Source organism: Plecotus auritus (genome assembly GCF_963455305.1).
Source record: "Plecotus auritus genome assembly, chromosome: 9".
Lineage (NCBI taxonomy): Eukaryota > Metazoa > Chordata > Mammalia > Chiroptera > Vespertilionidae > Plecotus > Plecotus auritus.
In genome coordinates, this window is record NC_137783.1 from 76320806 (window position 1) to 76343804 (window position 22999).

Below are 22999 nucleotides of genomic sequence, written 5' to 3' on the forward strand. Positions count from 1 at the left end.
CAAAACCTGGTTCAGTGGTCGGCTGGCATCTGCTTCCTTTCTGGCTCTGCCAGGGCTGGAAACCCTTGGAAGGGGGTTGAGGGGGGCTGTGGTGGGGGCAGGACAGGTGACCAAGGGGTCCCACCTGCCCCTCTCGACCTTTCCACACTGCTGGAGCAGCCCCTCCAACTCAAGGGTGTTTTGTGGTTGTCCGATAAAAGGAACCTTCTGCCCCAACTAATGGCCAGCTCCATCCTCAGCCAGTTGCCAGGCCCACCTTTGCGTGCCACCCTCCCCAGCTGCATGCAGCGCCCTTAGCTGGCAGCCTTACCTCAGTGTGGCGTGAGGGAGACACCTGTTGCCCATGTACATGCCAAGCTCATGAGTCATTTTCAGCAGAGCTGGGAGCATTGTGTCTCCCATCCTGTGGTCCCTGGATTGTGGTGCCAGCTCGTGGGCCCTGGACACTTCACCCCACCATGCTGCAGACTATAGCCCCACAGAGACCCCCAGCAGCTCTGAGCTGGGGTGTGCCCTAGCACAGTGGTTGTAAATCAAGCCCTAGCACACTAGAATCTCCCAGGGGAAGAGTGTGAGGGGGTTGTTAGAAAGGCTTATTAAATATCTGGTGCTACCCAGAATCTCCGGGACAGCACCCAGGCGTTAGCTGGAGAGCAGCCAGGGCTGAGAACATCCACCAGGGGGCATCCGGTGGCTTGTCTCTGTGCCATTCCTTAGGGATCCAGGAAGACAAACACTGGCCAGCAGCCCGGGGCAGCGGCCTTTTCCTCTCCTGGTTGGATGAGTGGGGAGTCCTGAGGATGGGGGCAGGGGGCACTCAGCAGACTGTCCCATCCTCCTGCTCCTTGCTAACCTCCTGGCCCATTTTCCTTGTTCTCCCTGAGACTAAGCCTTAGGCAAAACTTGTAGTTAAAAATGTCCCAGGAGTTCTGTCTTTCCTAGAACATGCTGGAGTGGAAGAGGGAAGGGACGGGGCTCAGTGCTGTTTGCTTCTTGTGCCCTGAGGTCTGGGTCTGGCTCCAAGTCTGTGGTTGGGAACGAACCAGAGAAGGAATGTTGGCTCCATATTCACTCCAGGGGAGCCCAGGTTAATCCATGGGCGTGGTCAGGAGTGAGCCGCAGAAGAGCAATAGTGTCTGTCTTATTCTATTAGAAAGAGTTTGAGGAAAAACCTTGAAAAAAGGAGTTAGAAGAGTTAGGTGATCCTTTTGCACCTATTGCCCTATGAATGGCAGGGATCTCATGAGATTCAGACAAGACTATCTCTAGGAATCATTTCAACTCTGAGGATCCCAGGGTCCAGGTTGAGGTCCTAAGACCCCGGCTTCCTCTACTTCCTTCCTCCAAGAGATAACTGAGCTAGGGGTTTTAGACGGGCTCCGGCCAGCACAGCCCTTCATCGCCTGCTAGTACCTTCTTGTCTCTTTCGAGCCACCCCTTTCTGGGCAGACCCAGCATCTACCTTGAGTCCAGACACAGACACACAGCATCCACCCTGCACCCACTTCAACAGCTGCCTTCTGGCAATTTCCTAGGGATGTTTAGAATTGGATGTTAGTGAGGCCCTTGAAATTCCCAACGAGAGGGTGTCTAGTTGAATTTCAAACCCGTTTAGGGAGACTGGGGTTGAGGAGGATAGGAACGCCTCAATTTCCACTTGGATGTGCTATTAACCTTTTAAGCTCGCTGTGTCCCAAACTGAGCATCCCCCCTTTTTTTTTTAAAATAAATCTTTATTGTTCAGATTATTACAATTGTTCCTCTTTTTTTCCCCCATAGCTCCCCTCCACCCGGTTCCCACCCCACCCTCTGCCCTTACCCCCCCCCCCACTGTCCTCATCCATAGGTGTACGATTTTTGTCCAGTCTCTTCCCGCACCCCCCACATCCTTTTCCCCTTGAGAATTATCAGTCCACTCCCTTTCTATGCCCCTGATTCTATTATATTCACCAGATTATTCTGTTCATCAGATTTTTTTATTCACTTGATTTTTAGATTCACTTGTTGATAGATATGTATTTGTTGTTCATAATTTTTATCTTTACCTTTTTCTTCTTCTTCCTCTTCTTAAAGAATACCTTTCAGCATTTCATATAATACTGGTTTGGTGGTGATGAACTCCTTTAGCTTTTTCTTAACTGTGAAGCTCTTTATCTGCCCTTCAATTCTGAATGATAGCTTTGCTGGGTAGAGTAATCTTGGTTGTAGGTTCTTGCTATTCATCACTTTGAATATTTCTTGCTATTCCCGTCTGGCCTGCATAGTTTCTGTTGAGAAATCAGCTGCCAATCATATGGGTGCTCCCTTGTAGGTAACTAACTGTTTTTCGCTTGCTGCTTTTAATATTCTCTCTTTGTCTTTTGCTCTTGGCATTTTAATTATGATGTGTCTTGGTGTGGTCCTCTTTGGATTCCTTTTGTTTGGGGTTCTGTGTGCTTCCTGGACTTGTAAGTCTATTTCTTTCACCAGGTGGGGGAAGTTTTCTGTCATTATTTCTTCCAATAGGTTTTCAGTATCTTGCTCTCTCTTCTTCTGGCACCCCCATAATTCTGATGTTGGTACGCTTGAAGTTGTCCCAGAGGCTCCTTACACCATCTTCATATTTTGGATTCTTTTTTCTTTTTACTTTTCCGGTTGGGTGTTTTTCACTTCTTTGTATTTCAAATCTTTGACTTGATTCTTGCGATCCTCTAGTCTGATATTGGATCTCTGTATATTATTTTTTATTTCAGTCAGTGTATACTTAATTTCTAGTTGGTCTTTTTTCATATCCTCAAGGGTCTCACTAAATTTATTGGCCTTTTCTAGAAAATTCTTGAAAAACCTTATAACTGTGGTTTTGAACTCTATATCCAGTCATTTGCTTTCCTCCATTTCTTTCATTTGTGACCTGTTTCTTTGTCTCCACATTTTGGCTGCTTCCCTGAGTTGACAGTGGCTTTGTGTGCTAGGTGTCCTGTAGGGCCCAGTGGCTCAGCCTCCCCAGTTACCTGAGGTGGACACTCTTGGTGCACCCCTTTGTGGGCTGTGTGCACAGTCTTATTGTAGTTAAGCCTTGATTGTTGTCGGTATCACTGGGAGGAATTGACCTCCAGGCCAATTGGCTGTGAGGATCAGCTGTGTCTACGCTGGGAGAACTTCTGTGCTGGAGACACCCTTATGAGACAAGCCTTGCAAAAGCCTCTGTGCTCAGCTTAGATGGGGCAGAGTGTCAGGGCGGAGCAGACAGCAATGGCTTCCCATCAGCCCTGCCCTAAGAGGCCCTGGGTCTCAGTGTCCCATGGTAATTGCTGCAAGCACCTCTGAGAGAAAGCCGCCCTTGAGTTTCACCCGCTGCCAGACAGTCCATTTTCTCCCAGAATGAGTCTGGGTCCCCAGAGCCTCGCCCGGAACTGGAGTTCAGAGCCATCGGGAGTTTTTGTCTCCCTCCCGCTTGAGAAAACCAGCCGCTTACTCAGTTGCCAGCCCTCTTCGCGCGTGCGCCTTGGTTACCTCTGCCTTCTGCAGCTCCTCTGAGTCTCAGTGTGCTTTTCTCTTTCCTTCTAGTTGTAGAATTTCCACTCAGCCAGCCTTCCTGTGGTTCTGGATGATGTCCGTTTTGTCTTTTAGTTGTAGTTTTGAAATTGTTGTGTGGGGCAGCAGTTTAGGTGTTTACCTATGCCACCATCTTGGTTTCGCCCCAAGTCAATGGAAACTGAGCATCCCCTTGCCCTCCACCAGCCTGCTCCTCACCCTTTCCTCCCTCCCATTAGGTGAAGGTATCTAAACTCCTAGCCTAGGAGTTATTCTAGATCAGCCTGCCATACAGAATTCCCTGGGAGGATGGAAACGCTCTCTGTCTGAAGCTGTTCAAGAGGACAGATGCCAGGTCCTGGTGCTGTTGTAAGCATTTGAAATGTGGCTGGTGCAACTGAAGGAACACATTTTCCACTTCTTTAAGTTAAATGTAAGCATCCACAGGACAGTCTATACTCTCCAAGATCCAATGTGCCTATCCCCACCCAGGAAGCCTTCTCTGACTGCTGGCTAGAGACCTAGAGACGGTCATTCTGTATCTATGCCCCCCGTAGGGAGGTTCAGAAAGCGCCTTCCTTTGGGGATGAACGCATCCCTGCCTGTGTTTATTTCTGCATCCTAGCCCTCTAGGTATGCCAACCGGGCTTACTGAATCTGATTAGGGCTGTGTGTTGTTGCTATAAAGTAAGGGACAGAGGGTAGTTGCTAAGCTGGACTGAGGCTGGGGAGGTAACCTCTGGGGGCCTGGGAAGTGGGAACATACGGGCTTTGAAGACAGGTAGACCTGGGTGCAAATCCTGTTGTGCCACCTGCTAGTGTGACCTCAAGTTGCTGAAACTTCCTGGGCCTGGTGCACAGCCACACCATTTGCTTCTCTCACTGGTGATTGTCACAGCAGAATCAGATGCCTTGTGGGTCGGAAGGGGGAACAGTTAGCAAGCACTCAACATATTCGTTTCTTGCAGTTTCTCCCAAGTCAGAGGAATTTTTCTCTTGGAGGGGGGCGCCGACAAGCCAGCTTTTGGGAGCCTTTTGGCAGATGCTCAGAAGAGCCACTGCTATTTTCCTTTGCTGGCCCACCCAGGGGAGGAAGGGGCAGCGTGTTGCAGGGCAGCACTGACACCTCCTGGGACACACCTAAAGGAGCACCCAGTCAGCTGCAGGGCAGGGGAGCCCCACTGTGGACCATGCCCACGGCCACGTAGCCTCAATGACCATCCATAGATGGGATTACCCTAAGCTCTGAGAGCCAGCCAGTGGGGTTAGTGTGAGCAAAGCAAGGGAGCCGTGTCTGCAGCCACCATGGAGGGAGGGTCCAGGGCTGGTGTTGTCCCTACTCCGCCTTCAGCTGAGCAGAGGCAGTGAGGGCTCAGCCTGCCCGGAGAAGGGCAGGAAGATAATACAGGAGTGGGCACAAACAGGCTTACAATTTTTTGTATGGGAAATAATACAATAATTAATCAATAATAATACAAGAATAAACCCTGTGTTTCAAGTACTCACAACTGTAAACCTACTGTTGTCCACCGCAGTACAGAAGCTGCGGGAGGGGTGGACCTGAGCGTGGATCTGGGGCAGGGCCGGGGCAGGTTGGCTTTTCGGGCTCTTGGTCACCGAGCAGCACTAGACCTGGCACGTGTCTCTGCAGCAGTGTCCTCCCCTCTTGCCCACCTAGGCTTTCCCAGGCCTGGACGAGGCCCAGAGCCCAGCCTCTGCAGACTGCGCTCTCACGGGGCAGACGGGGTGGGATGTTTGGAGTTGAGCCTGGTCAGAAAAACCCAGAAGGTGTGCTGCCAGAGCTTTGTTCCTACAAAATCCCAGCCCCTCCCCATACCTGACCCGTCCCTCACTTCACCAACAGCATCTGCCCCCAGGTGCCAGGTAGGCTGCCTCCCTCACTCCAGCCCCGCACACATCGCCAGGTCTCGGGACAAGCCAGGTGCGGAGGGGGGAAAGCCCACACAAGGGCCATGGCCCTGCAGCACTGCCGGTGGACGCAAGGCCCCTCCCTCCACCCTCCAGGCCACATGCTCCACCCGCAGCTCACACCCAGCTTTACTGCCAAGCGGCAGCTGGGATAGGAGAGGGAGTGGGAAAGTGTTCTTATCACACATCCCCTTCTCCCTGACCCCAGAACCCCAAAAAGCCAGGGTGGACTCACCTCAGAAGATGGTCTTCTCTCTTGCCACCAGCTTCTCCCCAGCACCAGAGCCAGGGCAGCTGGTTGGCAGAGACCTTCAGGAACGGGTGCCCTGACTCGCCTCTGGCTGCTGAAGCCGCACTAGACGTTGTGCCCTTGCCAAGCAATGCCTCCGACACACACACTCATTTGCTCTAGCTGCTAGTCACAGGCACCCCAAGGATGGCGCCCTGAAAGCCTAGTCCGGAATGGGTTTCTTTCTCTATCTCCCTTTTTAAAAATGCTCTGTCCATACAAGCCTCCTCCCACTTTGCTCAGGGCTGGTCAGGAAGTGGGTGGAATGGACAATGTAAGACAATAGTCAGAAGACTGGGTTCAAAGGCCAGCCTGCCACCCAAGCCACCACCCTCTGTCACAGGAGCATATGGACCGTCCCCTGGGGGCGTGAGGACAGGGGTCACGTGGGACCAGGCCCACCATGGCCCTGCATAGATGGGAGTCAAGGCCATAGACACAGCCTGGGCCCTGGGGCTGGAAGGGCAGGCGGCGGTGGGCCACAGGCTGGGCCATGGCCTCCCTGGGACAGGGATGGTGTGGGAAAGGATCAGAAAGGTAGGCATATGTCCAATGTCCCCATGGCAGGCCAGTCCTCAATGTCCTGGTTGCTGGCAATTGGCTGCCTCTGTCCTCAGGCCACCAGGAAGCAGTGTCAGCAGTCGCTTCTCTCGGGGGCCTCCTGATCTGCCATTCAGGAAGTCCTTCAATTTCCTACCTACTTGCTCCACCAGGGCTGCTGCATCCCACGGCATCGTTGCCACTCAGTAAACAGTGCTCTGGCGCTGGGTCTCCACACCCAGCCAGCGCTCTGCCCGGGGATGTGGAGCTCTGCCTGTTACCTTGTGATTCACGCCCATTGTCCACTGTCCCATGAGCTTCGAGAAGGCAGGATCCTGTCCACCTTCTTCACCATTTTATTCTCAGCACCTTGCTCAGGGCCTGGAGCACAATAGTGGCTCAATAAACACTCGCTAAGACAACAGCGGAGTGGATGGATGGATGAAGTGATAGAGTTTTTCCTGCACTATTTGCCTTCTCAATGCCCAGGACATCTCCCCAGCCCCTGGCCACCTGGGACTCCTCAGAACCCACCAGGGAAAGAATAAGGGCCGAAGCTTTGAAGACTTACAGCCACGTGCGGGCACCTGAGAGGACATATGCGATGCCCCACCGTGTCTGAGCAGAGAGGCGTGCTCCTTGCCGTGCTCTTGGGAAATGGGGGGACTGCATCTGCTATCAAGGCAGATGGATGATTCTTTGAGTAAAAGTCATTCAATAAAAAAGACAGGCACTGGGGAAAGCAGAGAGAAGATAAAGTCAGAGGTCTGTAGACTGCCCAACCTCCTGCTCCCTTTCCACCCTTGCTGTCAAGGCAAAGGGGCCATGTCAGGGCCTCCTGGGAAAGAGCCAGAACCTGGGCCACCCCCTTCCACTTTGGTGTTCCTGGGCCCCACACTCATTCCTTTGCCCCTGAAGTACTAAGAGGGGAGGGGATGGGGCTCAGCCCTCCCCCTGCCCACTCTAGCTGTCAATCTGCTGTCTGGCAGAGACTTGAAGTTTCATGACAGCTGTAGGCACTTTCCCGTCCCTCCTCCCGCCCATGCCTGCCCTATTCCCCTCTCCTCCCTGCCACAGCCCCTCCAAGCTGCTCTGAGGCTGCCTCCCTCCCCTCTCCTTCTCTCAGTCCTTTCCTCCTTCTCTCCCTTCCTTCCGTCCTTTCTTCCTTCCTTCCTTCCTTCCCATTTTCCTCTCTCCCTCCCTTTGTCATCTCTTTCAATAACCATATCTGATAAACCTATATGATCTCATAAGATTTCTAATGACAAGATGAGCTTTTAATCTCCATCCAGGTCAAGATCTTTTAAGGACTGAGTGTGTGGTGTGGGTAAGTGTGTGCTGTGTGTATGTTGGCTATGGTGTGGGTGAGTGTGTGCTGTGTGTATGTTGGCTATGGTGTGGGCGAGCCTGTGCTGTGTGTATGTTGGCTATGGTGTGGGTGAGCATGTGCTGTGAGTAGGTTGGCTATGGTGTGGGAATCAGCAGCTGCTGTGTGTATGTTGTCTATGGTGTGGGGATCAGCAGCTACTGTGTGGATATTGGCTATTGTGTGGGGATCAGCATTGCTGTGTGGATATTGGCTGTGGTGTGGGGATCAGCAGCTGAGAGGTCCTTGGCGCTTCTAGCCCCCTTGGGGGTCTGGTGCCTCCCCCAGAAGGTGGGCACTGGGTTATTGAACCCCCAGCAAGATGAGGGACCTGTTTTGCCCACCTCTGGGATCCGGGTGCTCCTGGGGACAGGAGCCTCTCCCAGAGCTCAGAGCTACGTTCAGGTTCAAGGAGAAGATCCAAGTCCATCATTAAGTGTTCAGGGCAAGTTAAGTACTCCGAACTTCGGTGCTAAAAATATTGTATTTAGCATGCAAATTATGCCCTGACAGCTCCCCGAGCTTGGCCGTGGGTGCCGGCACCTTGTTTGTCATCACTGCCATTATTCTCAAGGTGATAAGAATATTTCTCCTCTGTGGGGTTGTTTCTCTTGCCGGGTCATGGCCCCAGAAGGCTCGGAGCTGTGATGGGATTGGAGGCAGAGGGTAGGGACCAGGCCATGTCCTTCAGGGCCTCCCTGCTTCCTGAACCTGCCCTAAACGGGGTCCTGATGTGACATGGAAGACATGCAAGGGGCAGACACAGCACAGCAGTGCCGTGAAGACCACCTTCTCCTCGGAGCCTCTGCCCTGGTGGGCGAGGGCTGATGATCAGTCCTTCAGGGGTGCTGGGCCCTGGAGCGGGGGAGTGGGATGTGGGGACAGCCTGGCTTCCCTCTGGCAGCCCCTGTCACTCTGGCGATTAGGGGAGCCCACGGTGTGCTTGGGATTCCCACTAGAAATGTTCTTGCCTTCATCTTGGTTGACAGCTGAGGTCAGGGCCACCCAGTAGCAGGACGGAGAGCACACAGGCAGCTTCAGAGGAGAAGGCGGGAGGAGGGGAGACACAGGCACACACATCTCCCTGTCCTCCTGGGACCTCTTCCTTTCTCCTTCCCCCACCCTTTCCTGGAGGGTGTGCAGGGTGCCTCTCCACCCTCCCCGCACAGACATGGGGCTGGGCTGCATCTGAGGCGAAGGACAAGGTGGCACCATGCCCATTGGCGCCGTGCCTATCCCCACAAGGGGCCACCAGGTGACTTGTCAAAGTTTTATTCATTTGGAGCATGTGTAGTGATATTACAGAGCCCGGGGCCGGGGGCTCCCTCAACTGCAGCTTCCTGTCCTTCCTCAGCAGGGCCAGGCCAGGGCTCCTCCCTCAGCAGGGCTTCTCCAAGGCCCAGGCAGTGGGAGGGAAGGGAAAAGAGAAGAGGCAAAGGAAAAGGAAAGTGGTTTTGTGACATAGTATGGCAGGAGGCAGCCCCCAAAGAACCTCAGACACCCCAATCCAGGCCCCAGATATAGTCACAGCCATCTTCACCCCCTGCCCCAGGCTGGCCAAACATTTGCTATAAGAAGTTCACCTGAGTCCCTCAAGAGGTGGCAGGGTGGGCTTAGGGGTGGTCTCTTAGGGAAGTAAAGTCTCCTGTCAGGCAGGAGAGTGAGGATTTTTGGCTTGGGCTTCCCTGGGGTTCATTCTGTGGTCTGGTATTTACATGGGTCTCCCCAGAAAGAGGTTAGCTGGGGCCTTGGCAAGAGCCCTGGTGTGAACCTTGTGGGCTATGAAGCGTCCATGCCTCCCCACCATCCCCTCCAGCACAAACCTGTGGAGACCAGGCTGAGCCCAACAGAGGGCGCAGCCTGGAGCCTGACTCTGGCTCCTGCAACACAAACTCCCAAGAAAGGCCAGAGGGGGCCGCCGTGTCTTTGGTGCCAAGGAGAAGGGTCTGGAAGTGGGAGGGGAGCTCTGTGAGCTGCCACTGAGCCACTGGGTCCAGCCCAAGGGCTGGCACCACACCTGGCTCTCTACACTACCCTGGCAGAGTGAGGGTATTCCAACAGTGTGGGGCGTGGTGCCAAGCTAACACTACAGGGCCTGCCAGGCAAAGGGAAGTCCATCCCACACCCTCCTGCCCAGGACTCCTAGGGACTGTGGCCGGCGCTGGGCAGGGAGGTGGGCAGCAGGTCAGCAGTGGAGGAGCTTCATGAAGGCCTTGCGGAACTCGATGTTAAAGGTCGTGTAGATGATGGGGTTCACGGCGCTGTTGACATAGCCCAGCCACGTGAAGGCGCTGTACAGGACAGGTGGGATGTTGCAGTCACAGTGAATGTTCAGGATGTGTGTGATGAAGAAGGGCAGCCAGCAGATGATGAACACGCCTGGGGGAGAGGACGGGGTCAGGCTGGCCCAGGGCAGGGAGAAGCTGGCTGGGAGGGCCTGCACTCAGTGGGTACCTGGATTGCATGCTGCAGGCCCCAGCCCAGACTGATGTCCGTCCCACCCACTCTGCCGACTTGCTTGGGTGGGATCCTGGGTGTCAAGGCATCATGTGCACAGGATGCTTTGCTGAGATATTGGGGGTCCCTGGGAGGGAGAGGTGCCTGTGAGGGCAGGACTGCCAGACAGAGACCCTGTGGACTGGAGCAGAGGGTCCAGCTTGAACCCTGCTCAGTCGCTCGCAGTGGCATGATCGACCTGCGGTGACCCTGTGCCCTCATTTGTGAAATGAGGATAGTTACACCTGCCCCACGCACATCTCAGAGCTGCCGGTGGGCGTGGAGGTGTCACACACTAGCCGGGTGCTACCTGGAAGACAGGGCACATCAGTCCCTCCTGTTCCCAGCCATCCACATCAGTCCCGCCCAGATTTTTGACTTTTATCATCTGGTTTTCTAAGGGACTTTCGTTTGACAGCACTGCCTTGCGGACAGGACCTGCTGACAGCCATGCCCTCGTTCGGATCGGGCTCTCTCACAGCCCTTTATTAAATTATTTACAACTCTGGTCCCTTAGGGTCTTGGTTAAGCTCAGGGGGACTGATTTTCCTAATTCCTCAGGAATTGCAATATTAACAAAGATCATAATGATAACACCTGTGTGCTCTGTTGAACAGTTTATAAAATGCTTTCCCCACCGTCTACCATTGATGACCACACAGCCTTGAGAAGTAATCTACTCGACTGATGGGACTAGAGGGGGAGTGGCTTGCTGGGGTTATGAGGTTCTGGATTATGATGGTAGACTGGTCAAGTTCACATGCTCTTGAGTCAGACTCCCTAAGGTTAATTGTGGGTCCTTGTTGGTCAAGTTATAGGACCACGCTGAACCTCAATTGCCCCATCTGTAAGCTGAGCATAATTATGGAGTCTACCTAATAGGGTGCATCCACAGGCTTGGCCTGGACCCGAGAAAGTGCCAGTCCCATGACTCGCCAATGCTGGCTGGGAAGAGGATGGCAGGTAATGGAACCTGCAGTAAGAAGTCCCTCCCTCAGCCAGGGCTGGGCAGAGCTGGGTTTGGCCAGCAGCAGGGCCGACTCACCAAGCACGATGGCGAGCATCTGGGTGGCTTTCCTCTCCTTCTGCTGCGAGAGCTTCCTGCGGCTCAGGGTCTTAAGCGAGGTCCGGGTTTTGCCATTGGGCATGGACTGGATCTCAAAGATCTTGGCAATCTTGGGGTGGTCTTTGGCATGCCCATTCTTCTCGGGTTTGGCGGAGCTGTCAGGAGTGCTGTGGAGGCTGTGGTGGGACGCATCAGGGAGGGTCAGCTGGTGGTGGCTGGGCGGGATGGGGCTGTACCGGGTCCTCTCAGGTGGGCTGGTGCTGGAGAGCATCTCCATCTCCAGCTCCTGGGCTCGGCGCGCAGCCTCCTGCACAAGGCAGAGAGCTTGGGTAAAGCTAGGCAAGTCTCAAGCAGGAGCCACCCAGCCGCACCTGGCCTACCTGGCCCCACCTGGCCTCCACAGGCCTTCCGGCTCTTCCCTACCTCCCTCTTCAGACGTCTGCGATCACTCAGAGGCAGGGGCTGTCTGGGTACAGGACCCAGGACCCACAGCAGTCCCTGACGGTGAGGTCATCTGGGCCCCTATCCCAGAGCAATCTTTATGCATCCTCAGTAACCCCATAACCGTTTGGGGTGGGGTTACTACCAGGCACTTCTCTTTTATTCACTGAGCAATACTTACTGAGCGCCCGCTAAGTGCTGGGTGCTGAGCTGGCCTCTGGGGATACATTGCTGATGGATGCCCGGGGCCTGCCCACAGGAGCTCACGCTCAAACTGCATAGAGGGCACTGCTGTGCTCCCTGCAGGCTCACCTGCAGCACCTGCAGCAGTGCTCACACGGCTCCATTTCTCTTAGGCCCCACACCCTCCCTGCTGGTCTGGTCTGGAGGGCCTCCCAGGTTCTCCCTTAGGTTCCCTTGTTCTAGACCTCAGGTTCTCCGCCTGAACTGCTGAAATGCAGCCTTACTGTGTGCCCAGGTGGTATAACTGGGATGCTACCTCAGCCCCATTCTGAGTCCCTGTGCTCTGAGTCCTGCTCTTGCTGTGCAGATAAATGGTGGGGGCCCTGCTTCCTGAGGACACCTGGCCTGGACTCCATGTGTGGCCCTCGGTGGGTTCCCTGGACCACCCCGGGAATGAGACACCTGCCGCTTGGACCCTGGTGCTACTACCACTGGGGTTTGCTGTGATTCTGCACCTCTGGGCTCTCCTTAGAGGCCGCACTTCACACCAGCCCTACGGCTGCTCGGCTCCCTCCTCCCCCAGCACCTGCCCAGCCTCCAGCCCCAGAACCTAGGGCAGCTCACGCAAATGCAAAGCACAGTGGGGGCGTGGGTTTCAGAGTCACAGGAGTCTGAGCTCAGTTATGTGCTCTCTCACTAACTACCCAGCTTTGGGGAGTTACCCAACCTCTCGGAGCCTCTGTTTCCTCTTCTGTAAAATGAAGGTGGACATGATCAATAAGACTTACCTCCCAGGGTTGCTGTGAGGATTTGATGAGATAATAGGAACATGGTAGGTATTCAATGAATGGTAATAGCCATTCTTATTATTTTTATCTTGTTATTAAGGCCAAGTCCTTTCTCCCAAACATTTTCTTGTGTTAGGAGACCTCTCTGGACCTTGCAGACTTGAGCTGCCCTGCTCATGCCTGTAGTGAGGTGTGTGTGGTGAGTCGGGCCTCCTTCCTTGAGGGATCCAAGAAGGTGTTTATCCCTTTGAGCAGTTGGGGAGTTTTCTGAGAATCATGGCAGGTGGATTTCCCTAGAGGCGGGAAGGCCTGGCTGTGGGTCCCTGGCCTAAACACTTACCACTCTTCTTCTGCTCACAGGGAAACTGCCATTAGACTTCATGATAACGGTGCAGAGTTTCATGTCCTCGGGGTGAGTGCAGCTGCCCTGTGGAGTGAGCCAGCACACTGGTCATCACGGGGAGGAGGGCGGGCACAGAGACCCAGTGCTGGGTAGTCAGGCTGGGCACAGGGGCTCAGAAGAGGGCAGGGAATAGGAGGCTAGGGGCCTGAAGAAGCAATCAAGGTCAGGAGGCAAGAGGTGGGCAGGACGAGGGACAAACGAGCCCTGACTTTTATGGAGCACCTGCCAAGGGTCTGGTGGCATGCTAAGCAGGCTCACATCTCTCACATTGAATCCTCAAGTCATCCTTGTGAGGTCGGTATTATGATTCCCATTTAACAGATGAGGAAACTGAAGCTCAGAGAAGTTAAGCAAGTTGCCCAAGGTCACTCAGCGAAAGTGGCAGTGCCAGGATTTGAACCTGATGTGTCTAACCCCAAAGCTCTTGTTCCTTCCTTGCCCACATAATGTCTTCCTCAGGAAGGGCTGAGCAGAGAGAATTCACAAAAAAAATGGGGGAAGGGTGGTTAAAGTGGGACAGAGTGGAGAAGTAGGCAACAGCAGGGGAGGAAGGAGGAGTTGTGCACAGAAAGGAGGATGGAGAGTGTGGGAAGTAAGGAGATGGGATGGAGATATCAGCTGGAGGGAAAGGGAGACAGAGGGATCAGAGTGAGGAAAGGAGAAGTGAAGAAAAGAGGAGGAGAGGAGCCCAGGAGGGTGCCAAGGGCTGCTGTGTTCACACAAGGATCTCCAAGCAAAGACTTCTCCCAGGTCATCCCTTCTACCCTCCCACCTCCTACTCTTGGAGATCCAAGTCCCTCCACTAAGGTCCAAGACTTTGAGGTCCAAGCCTGCTCGGAGCTCCCCATCCTGGACTCCCTCCTGCTGTGGTGTCCCAGGTCCCCACTGAGCACTAGATGACCCACCTCAGTGATGGTTAAGTGGGGACCTTGGAGGGGAGGGGGATCTTGGGACCTTGAGTGGGGCCTTCAGGTTGGCCCTGAAAGCCCGGCTGCTGCGCTTGGTGTTGACCCGCTTCCTGCGCCTCCGGAGGACTATGTAGATCTTGATGTAGACCAGCAGGGTGACGATGAAGGGCACGTAGAAGGAGACGACAGAGGAGTAGACCACGAAGGCGGGGTTGGCGATGATGCACTCGCTCTGTTCTGGAGGAGGGAGAGCCCCAGGAGGTGGGGTCAGCAGGCCCAGGGGCCAGAGTGTGGCCCCTCCACCAAAGGGGCAGGGCACAGGTGCAGAGACTAGACTAGACTTCTAGTTGGCCTGGAAGGGCCAGATGCAAGCAAGTGTGCAGCCTAAGTCAGAGCATTAAAAACACAACCGTGAGCAAAAAGCTAAGCTGTGATCAACGCTTCTAAGTTTTTCCATTAATATTCCCTTACTACATCGGCATTAGTTCTGCCCCCTATGAGCACACAAGTGGAACCAGGATGTTCGGAAAAAATGCCCAAAGAAATTTATTTTAAGAGAGTAAGCTATTATTTTAGCCTTTCCTGTATGCTGGGGGGAGGTCTGGAACCTTTCAATTTTAGGGGCAAGGTAACTGGGTTCTGTTTGCTGAACGCACCTGTGTTCCCAAGCTTCCTCCAGGTCTAGTAGATGTCTGTCCGCTATCTCAGGGCCTCTCCAGATTAATCTGAGCATACTGAGGCCTGTTCCCATTTCTTGAAATTCCCACAAGAATAAGATTTATACCAAGGTTTCACGGCTTCATTGTGCACTATTGTCCTGCAGTGGCATCCACAGGCACCCCTGCATTGCTCTAGCGTCCCTGACGAGAGTGAGCTCGAGGCCACACCAGCAGGCAGGCACGGTGCCTCTTCTGCCTGAGATGCTCCGGCTGCCTCGCGAAGGGCAGGCCATGGTGTGCCAGCCTCCCGCTTGTTTATACCTTTCCTGCCCCAGGTGGCTGAGGCCTGGCCTGAGCTCAGCTGGCCCTGGGGCTGCAGCCTCACTACACAAATACCATTGCCAAGGGTGATGAGGCCCAGTAGCCTCCCCACGTGTGCGCACACACGCAACAGGAACACACATGCAGTTTGTGAGGCTATCTGGCCTGCTTACATCTAATAAACAAAGTTGAAAATGGCCAGACATCCTCCTGAATCATTATTCCCACCCCTCACCCAACTCCTTGGTGCCCCAGATCATTCATTACTCCTTTCGGGCCCAACCAGGTACCACATGGAGTCAGGCTTGGCCCAGAAGACCCACCTTGGCCTTAGTCCAGGGTGGCAATCAGGCCCCCATGGGTCTCCACCACATCTGTGCTGGGGACTCAGCTCCCATAGGATACTGCACTGAGGCCAGCTGAGCCCTTGGCAGGCAGAAGCAGGGCTCACCTGTGTTGTTGAGTCCAAAGAGCAGCGGACAGGAGATGGTGAAGGACAGGACCCAGACAATGGCAATCATGACCGTGACTCGGCGCTTGGAGCTGTAGCGTGTGTTGTAGAGCATGGGCATGGCCACAGCCGTGTACCTGCAAGGGAACCGGGGGAGGGGGAACTCCTCACTCCACAACATGCACAACCAGAGACACCCACTCTTTGGAGGTGGACAGCTGGTCCCCTCTATGAAGCCCACCTATTTGCTCTAAAATCAACCCTCCTTCTTGTCCCCAATTCAGACAGCGAGGACAATGTTGCTGCCCAATTGACTGCTTGATGACTAACTGGCTACCATTAATCCTGGGCCATCTTTTACCCTAGTCCCTCCACTTGGATCTCATGGCCTGGGTCTTTGTGCCTTTGAAACCCCACCTACTCCACCTGTGCTGAGCCCACTGGAGATGGAAGTGTTTGTTGATGGACTGGTAGCCAGAATCCTAGAGCAAGGGTTAAGCCCATTCAGCAGAAACAATAACAACAGGAATCATGTATGAACCTTCACATTCCTCTACCCAGTACAGGAAGTGCTGGGTAGAAGAATTAGCTAGTTTCATCTTCCAATAATCCTACAAAGGGAGTCGGGCCGGGGCCTCTGGGAGCCCACGTGGCCTGTGTGTACAAATCATTGAGAGGCTCCACGGATACAGCTCAGTAAGGTGAGCACAGCCTGGGCCCCCGGGGCATGTGCCCTGTGCTGGACATAAATGCATAACAGACACCATACCTCCTGGGTAGGTGTCATCATCCTCGTGTCTGGAAAATGAAACTAGGGTTCCGAGAACCTTCATAATCTGCCCAAGGTCACCAAGTAGAAAGTGATAGAACTGGGGCTCCAGTCAGAATCAACTGCTTTTCCCATGTACCAGTCCGGATAGTCTTAGCAGCATCACTGTCCATAACACGTACTTTCCTAGCCAGACACGCATGCACCTACACATATGTGCTTGTGTGTATACACACACATATACACATAGGCACACATGCACACAACTACACTGACTCACAGGCACAAAGCCAGCCACATGGCATTATAGACAGAGCCTGACTCTGAAGGCAAGGTGGGGCAGCCTGAAAGGTGGAAGGCCTGGGCTCACCTGTCGATGCTGATGGCACACAGGTTCAGGATGCTTGCTGTGCACATCATGACATCCAGAGTGACAAAGATATCACAGTGAATCCTGCTGAATCTCCACTCACCCACCACCTGCGGACAAAGCAACATGATGGTGACAGAAGAGGAAGATTAGCTTGGGCTCGGTAGCTCGGCTCTCCTGGGGGAGGCCAGGCCACGGCGCAGACGGCAGCTGGGGCCTATGGTCTCTGCCTGGGGTCTGGGCAGGAAGAGGGGCAACAAAGGGATCATGCCCATGATGTCCAAGGCCCTTGGCCCTGGCCCCTCTCCTAGACACATAAAGCCACTTTGTGCCAAGAACTATGCTAGAAGAAAGATGACCAGCCAACACTGAGTGCTTCAATTCTTTATCTGCAAAACCTTTGTGTGATCACCTGCGACACCCATTTTACCAACAAGGAGACCAAGCCTCAGAAAAGGGGGGTGACTTGCCCAGGACACTCAGCTCAGCATCTGGTCCTGCTCTGGCCCATGTGTCTGGGGGACCAGGTGGCTCCTTCAGGCCCCACAATGGTGTGTGGCGCAGGGTAGGGGCCCAGTAAGTACCTGCTAGTAACAATGGCTAAGACAATGACCTGATGAAACAGGGATGACATTTCTGCTCCTTGTTATACCTGGAGAATGAAAGAAGGAAAGTCTGGGCTAGGCTGTTAGGAACCCCAGAGTGGGTTGGGGAGGGGTGGTAAGGATATAGCCTTGGAATGATGGGATAGGAGGAGTCCAGCTACTCGCAGGAGCATTTTGCCTCCCCACCTGCTCCCACTGCACACACTCATACCCCCCTAAACACACACACACACACACACACACACACACACACACACACTCCCATACCCTCCAGCACATCCACACCCCACACCTCCCTATATAAATACAGGTCCCCACGCTCACACAGCAGGCTGGCCCTGGCAACTTGGAAGTCTGGAGCAGCCCCCTCCCCCTCCCTGCACAGAGTCAGGACAGGAGATGCACCTGGGCCTCTACCAACAGGAGAAAAGAGGAGCAGGGAAGCCAGCTCAGGTGACAGTGACACGGGCAGGGCAGTACCCACACTGTGCTCACAGCACAGCAGGCTAATTATAACCCTGCTCGTTCTCAGCGCTGCCCTCTTCTCTGCTCTCAGGCAGAAAACCAAGTGTTGGCATTTAAGCTCAGTGCCGGGCAGTGCAGCTGCTGTGCTCGAGTGTGGAGACAGGAAGCCTCTGGTGGCACTGCCCTCTCTCAGGCTCTTGGAGGGTACCCACCACCTGCGTTCCAGGGCCCCTCCCAGGTCACAGCACAGAGGTCCCTGTGCCTCAGATGCAGCGCTGACCAGGTGGGCAGGGGGGGAGGAGGAGATGCAAGGGCTTCCCTAGGATAAACGAAGCCTACCTTTTGGCATTGCTGGGAGAGTTGCAGCCCACCCCCCAGCAGCCCCGTCTATGCGCGCACCCCGTACCTGCAGCCTCTCCTGGACTAGGATTTCAGGGCTGTTCTCAAGCCCCTGGGACGTAGTCTGGACCTTCTACATCTGCCCTGCTTCCTTCTTTCCTGTAGACTCTTAGTGTGTGCCAGGCTCTGTCCTGGACTCTGGACTCCGGGGACACTGGTGAACAGGACTGACAAGTCCCTGCCTCCAGAAGCTCGGGCTCCCAGCCCCCACTGGTCTCTCTGGAGGAAACTAGGGTAGCTTTCCTCCAAGTTTCAGGAGTAACTGCTGGAGAAGGCAGTCAGGGCAGCAGGGCAGGTGGCTCAGACGCTCAGGGGATGTGTTGGTAGCCATTGTCTCTAGAACACCTACTGTGGGCATGTAGTTTAGCTCATGAATTGTTCTTAAAGCTCCTAGGAAAGGGGTAGCTTCCATCCAGGCATGGAGGAGGGAGCTGGGCTGAGTTCACCACTCGGGTGTGGAGCTGGGAGCAGAGGCAGATCCGTGGTAGCAGAGCCTGTGCTCTCTCCTAAGCTGTCTTGGGAGGCCAGGCAAGCTTGTCCATAGAGGAGACAATTACATAAAAGGTACTAAATAAACCAAGTGTGAAAGGGCAGGTTCTAATTACAAAGGTTCTAGTTGGGGCCCAACAGGAAAATGGACTTGTCCAAAGTTGCCTGGTGATTTAGTAGCAGAGAGAGGACCGGACTCCAGGTTTCTCTCTGCACCTTTGGCCACCACTCACTGATTCTTGCTCACAGGAAGCTGAGACCTGCAGGACGGGCCTTGAGCTGCCTGGCTAAATCCTAATAACTAGCACATATTAGGCACTCACTATGTGTCAGGCACTGTTCAGAACACTCAGACTCCTTCCTGTGGCATGTGATAGCAAGCCTCTGAAGCTAATGGCATGGCTGCCACAACTCAAAGCCTCCAGCACCCTCCCCGCAGAGCCTGGGGTGCAGGCCCCAATCCCTCCCCTGGATGATTCTCTGACAGCATCCCTTCGTCCTGCACCACATCCTTGTCCCCACACGCCAAGTCATATGCCCCTGCGGCGTTCCCACATCTCCTGTGGAGACAGCTCTATTTGTCACATCCACCAGACTGCTCATACATGTTGAATGAGTGACTAACCAACCCTGCGATCTGAGTCTGCTCCCTTCTCAATGTCACCTGCTTACCTGGAACATGCACAGGGAGCCCCCCTCAGAGGATGAGGCCAGGGGACAGTGCAGACAGCCGCTCCCTTCCCTCGGGAGCCCTCCAGGGGAAAGTGGCCGCGTCGGGGATGAAGCCTAGTCCTCCCACTCCAACTCCGGGGTGCTTTCCATGTGCCGAGTGGAATAGACGATGCACAGGCAGTTCCACATCAGACACATGCTGACATGGCAGGCTACTGGAGGCATTTACTACCGCTGGGAATAGGGCAAGATGGAAAGTTCCAGACAACAAAGAGTGCAGTACGTGGTTTCAAGAATCCTTGGACAGAATGTTGGGATAGAGAGAGACTTTACTTGGGACATTCTCGAGGGACAATAAGTAGCTGAGACCATGTCCTGTGAGTAGGGCTCCCTGTCCAGCTCTTGTTTTGGGGGAGACTGTGAGATGCCATACTCCACCCTGCCCCCAAAACACCACACTTTCCCTTTAAGCAGTGGTGAACAGACATGTTTAACATATCTGTTCAGGGACTCAGAGATCGCTAGGAGCCCCAGTACAGCCCATGTAGAGATTTGGCCCTCCCCTAGAGTGTGGTGGGGTGGTGGGTCTGAAGCCCCAGAACACATGCCCATAGCCCCGGGCAGAGCACTCCTCACTCTGGGAAGAGGGTGCCTCTTGCCTGGCACGGGTGAGTCCTCTGTCTGGGGAGGTGCTGATATCTATGGCCATTTCGTTTGAATACCACTGACACGGCTGACTCGTACACAGTGCTTATTACGTGCGGCTTCCATAATAAGCACCTTTTCTATATTAGTTCATCTGATTTGCAAACAATGCTATGTGATAGATACTATTGTTATCGCCACTCTATAGACAAGAAGACTGACACACGAAGAGGTCATTTGCCCTGGTGGTCCGAGGCCGGGCCTCCCCTGAGCGCGAGCAGGAGGGAACAGGCCTGTGAAGTAAGGAGGGCTCCTCGGGGACAGGACCCCAGACAGATGCGGATGAGCAGAGTCTGGGGGCCTCATACACTGGGGTCGCGGAGGAATGAGCCCTGGCCTGTGGCACCTCTCTCTTCCTGTGTTGTTTTGTCTTTCGTGTGTTTCCTTTTGGTTCTTCCTTAGCACTCCCTTGGGCACTTTAGGAAGCTCCAGCCTGTTTAGACTGTGCTGAAGGACCCCCAGGAGTGAAGAAGTACAGCGAGCCCCTGGGAGAGGAGTGCGCTTTGACCGGCCTCCTCTCTCCCCTCACACTCTCAGCTGCTTCTACTGATGTCCTCTTCTCCCTCAAACCTGCCAAGGGCTCATGTTTTCTTGAAAGAAGGGCTTTCCCCCTGGCCCAGTTAACTCCTCTCTAGCCCAGGGCTGGAAGGAAACAGCTCAATCATGGTAATGGCCAGCACTGGTTCTTTCCTGACCGCCTGGCCAGATGCCTGTGCACCCAGACTCCACCCAGAACCCCTGGTGGAGAAAGGGGCAGGACCCAGATTGTGCCCACTCACAGCCCCCAGGCCCTCCACATCTGCCCGCCAGCTCGGAAAAGTATCCACCGGAAGGTGGGTCCACTTAGGGACTTCTTATCAAAGCTTCTCCCTGTGCTATGTGATCTGGGTGAAGACAGGCACCTTCTCAAAGCTTCTGTTTCCTCTCTAAAGTGAGAGCGCAGCATCGGCTCCCAGGACCAGCATGAGTATTTGTGGAGTCTGGGTCTGAACATGCCTGCACGGTGCCTGGACCACAGCCGGCTGCCCACTCACTATGCTGAGGCACAGAGCTGGGCTCTGTCCCGGCTGAGCAGTGGTGACTGGTCCCTCCTGAGGAAGGGGCTGAAGCCATTTCCCAGAGGTCTCAAACTTGGGGGAGAGGGAAGGGAGGAGGAGAGCAGCAGTCCCCACTTTTGAAGCGGGAAAGAAGAATGGAGCGTTCAGGCCTGGAAGCAGGAACATGCCCATCCTTGGGGGCTCTCATCAATGACTCCCATTTCCAGCAGGGCTGATGAACATTCTGGGGGCCAGACAGAGTGCCAGCTGGGCCCGCCAAGAGGCCACCTGACTTCTGTGAAATGGTGATAATACATTGGTCTCTTGGGGCTGCAGTGAGGACACTATTAGAAAATGCTGTGTATAAAGGACTTAACACAAGGTTTGGCACTGAGTAAGGACTCTGTAACTGGTAATTGGGATTTTTAAGAAGACAATCTACCCATTTCATGAGAGAAAAACTGAGGCCAGAGTGGAGAGGAGACAATCTGAGAAAGCAACAGGCAACTTGTGGGTAGAAAGCAGTGAGGCGCTGGACTGGTGCCTCAGCACGGTGTTCTCTGGAGAAGGTGCTGAGTGAGGCAGGGCCCAGACCTACCTCCAGGTAGACAACCCAGGGCATGACAAGCGTGGCTACGAGGAGGTCGGCGACGGCGAGGCTGACGATCAGGTAGTTGGTGGTGGTCTGCAGTGCCTTCTCGCGGGACACGGCCATGCACACCAGCACGTTGCCAAAGACGATGATGAAGATGAGCAGGGTGAGCAACATGGCATAGTAGTTGTAGGGGGGCTTGTCGGCCTTCCCCGCAGACCCGTTGAAGGGTCGGCTCCAGTTCTGGCTCTCCAGGTCGTCATCGTACCAGGACAGGTTCAGTGGATCCATTGGGGCAGCAGGGCCACCGGGTGGCCAGGCTCTGACTGGGAGAAATGGACCCAGGGAGTGAGCAGGAGGCCCTCCCAAAGCAGGCTGCCTCCCAGGGAGGACTCTGGAGCTAAAACCAACCATTAGAAGTTAACAGAGAAATCCTCCAGCCTCAGAATGTTAAGTGTTGTATCCAACCATTTTCTTAAAACATGATGGCCTGCTGCCACTACTCTGCTAGCAAATTCTTGCAGATGGTAAAATAAATGAGCCAGTATAATTTTTGAAGAAGTATAATAACATAAATGAGCTTGAGAAGAGCTGACCACTCATTATTCATTTATTCAACAAACACATATGAAGCGCATCCCGTGCAGCACACACCTAAGGCAAGTTAGTGAGGAGTCCCAGCTTCTAATGTTAGGAATAGAAATATGCATTCCTTCATTCTTGCTTCTGTAAATATTTATGGAGCATTGCTCTACATAGTGCTAGAAACAGACAGGAGCAAAATATACATGGTTCTCCAGCTCATAGTCTAAAAGAAACAATGGCCAATTAATCAAGCAATTAAATCTGTGAGTGGTCGGCTCTAGGAAATGGAATGGGGGAGAGACACCTAGCCTAGTTTAGAGATTTAACAAAGGCTTTCCAGAGGAAGTGATGTTCAACAGACACCTGAAGGTGTGTAGGAATTAGCCAGGTAAAGAGTTGGGAGTCAGGAGAGGGTCTACCAGGGGTGGGCAAACTTTTTGACTTGAGGGCCACAATGGGTTCTTAAACTGGACCGGAGGGGCGGAACAAAAGCATGGATGGAGTGTTTGTGTGAACTAATATAAATTCAAAGTAAAGGAGCGGAGGGGAGAGCAAGAGAACCGGATAGAACAGCCGGATCCTGCCCGCAGGCCGTAGTTTGCCCAAGGCTGGTCTAGACATAGGAGTCAGTGGATAGAACTAGAGAGCAGGTGTCAGGGTGGAGGCCCAGAAAGAGATTGGGAGTAGCTGAAACATGGAGGGACTTGGAATGAGTTAAACTGGGGAGGCTGTAATAGGTGAGATCATGCAGGATCACAGAGAGCCTTAAGGTCATACCATAGGGGCCTTAAAGGGGTTTAGACTTGAGCCTAATGGCAGCGGGAACAACATGATCAGAGAGAAGATGCTGACTGCTGTGTAGGGAATGGGAGGGTGGGCCAAGTAAGGTGGCAGGACACCAGCTGGGAGGCTGTTGCAGGAACCCCAGCAAGAAATGATAAGGTCTGCACATGTGCAC

The 22999-nt window shown here is 54.0% G+C and overlaps 1 protein-coding gene across 3 annotated transcripts in view; it reads right to left on the bottom strand.

The window, feature by feature from the left end:
- Positions 1–8893: 8893 nt before the first annotated feature.
- The window catches only part of DRD2 (dopamine receptor D2), a 64717-nt gene continuing 50611 nt past the window's right edge, over positions 8894–22999 (bottom strand). The window contains exons 2-8 of one of the 3 annotated variants that reach the window (XM_080688453.1): positions 21463–21782; positions 16493–16602; positions 15354–15490; positions 13969–14159; positions 12952–13038; positions 11179–11506; positions 8894–10016 (exon numbers count right to left, since the gene is read on the bottom strand). In XM_080688453.1, the coding sequence (XP_080544579.1) occupies positions 9823–10016; positions 11179–11506; positions 12952–13038; positions 13969–14159; positions 15354–15490; positions 16493–16602; positions 21463–21747 (1332 nt within the window). In that variant the 5' untranslated portion in view covers positions 21748–21782 and the 3' untranslated portion in view covers positions 8894–9822. The remainder of the gene's footprint in view (positions 10017–11178; positions 11507–12951; positions 13039–13968; positions 14160–15353; positions 15491–16492; positions 16603–21462; positions 21783–22999) is intronic. The other 2 variants (XM_080688454.1, XM_080688455.1) reach the window with 2 other exon arrangements.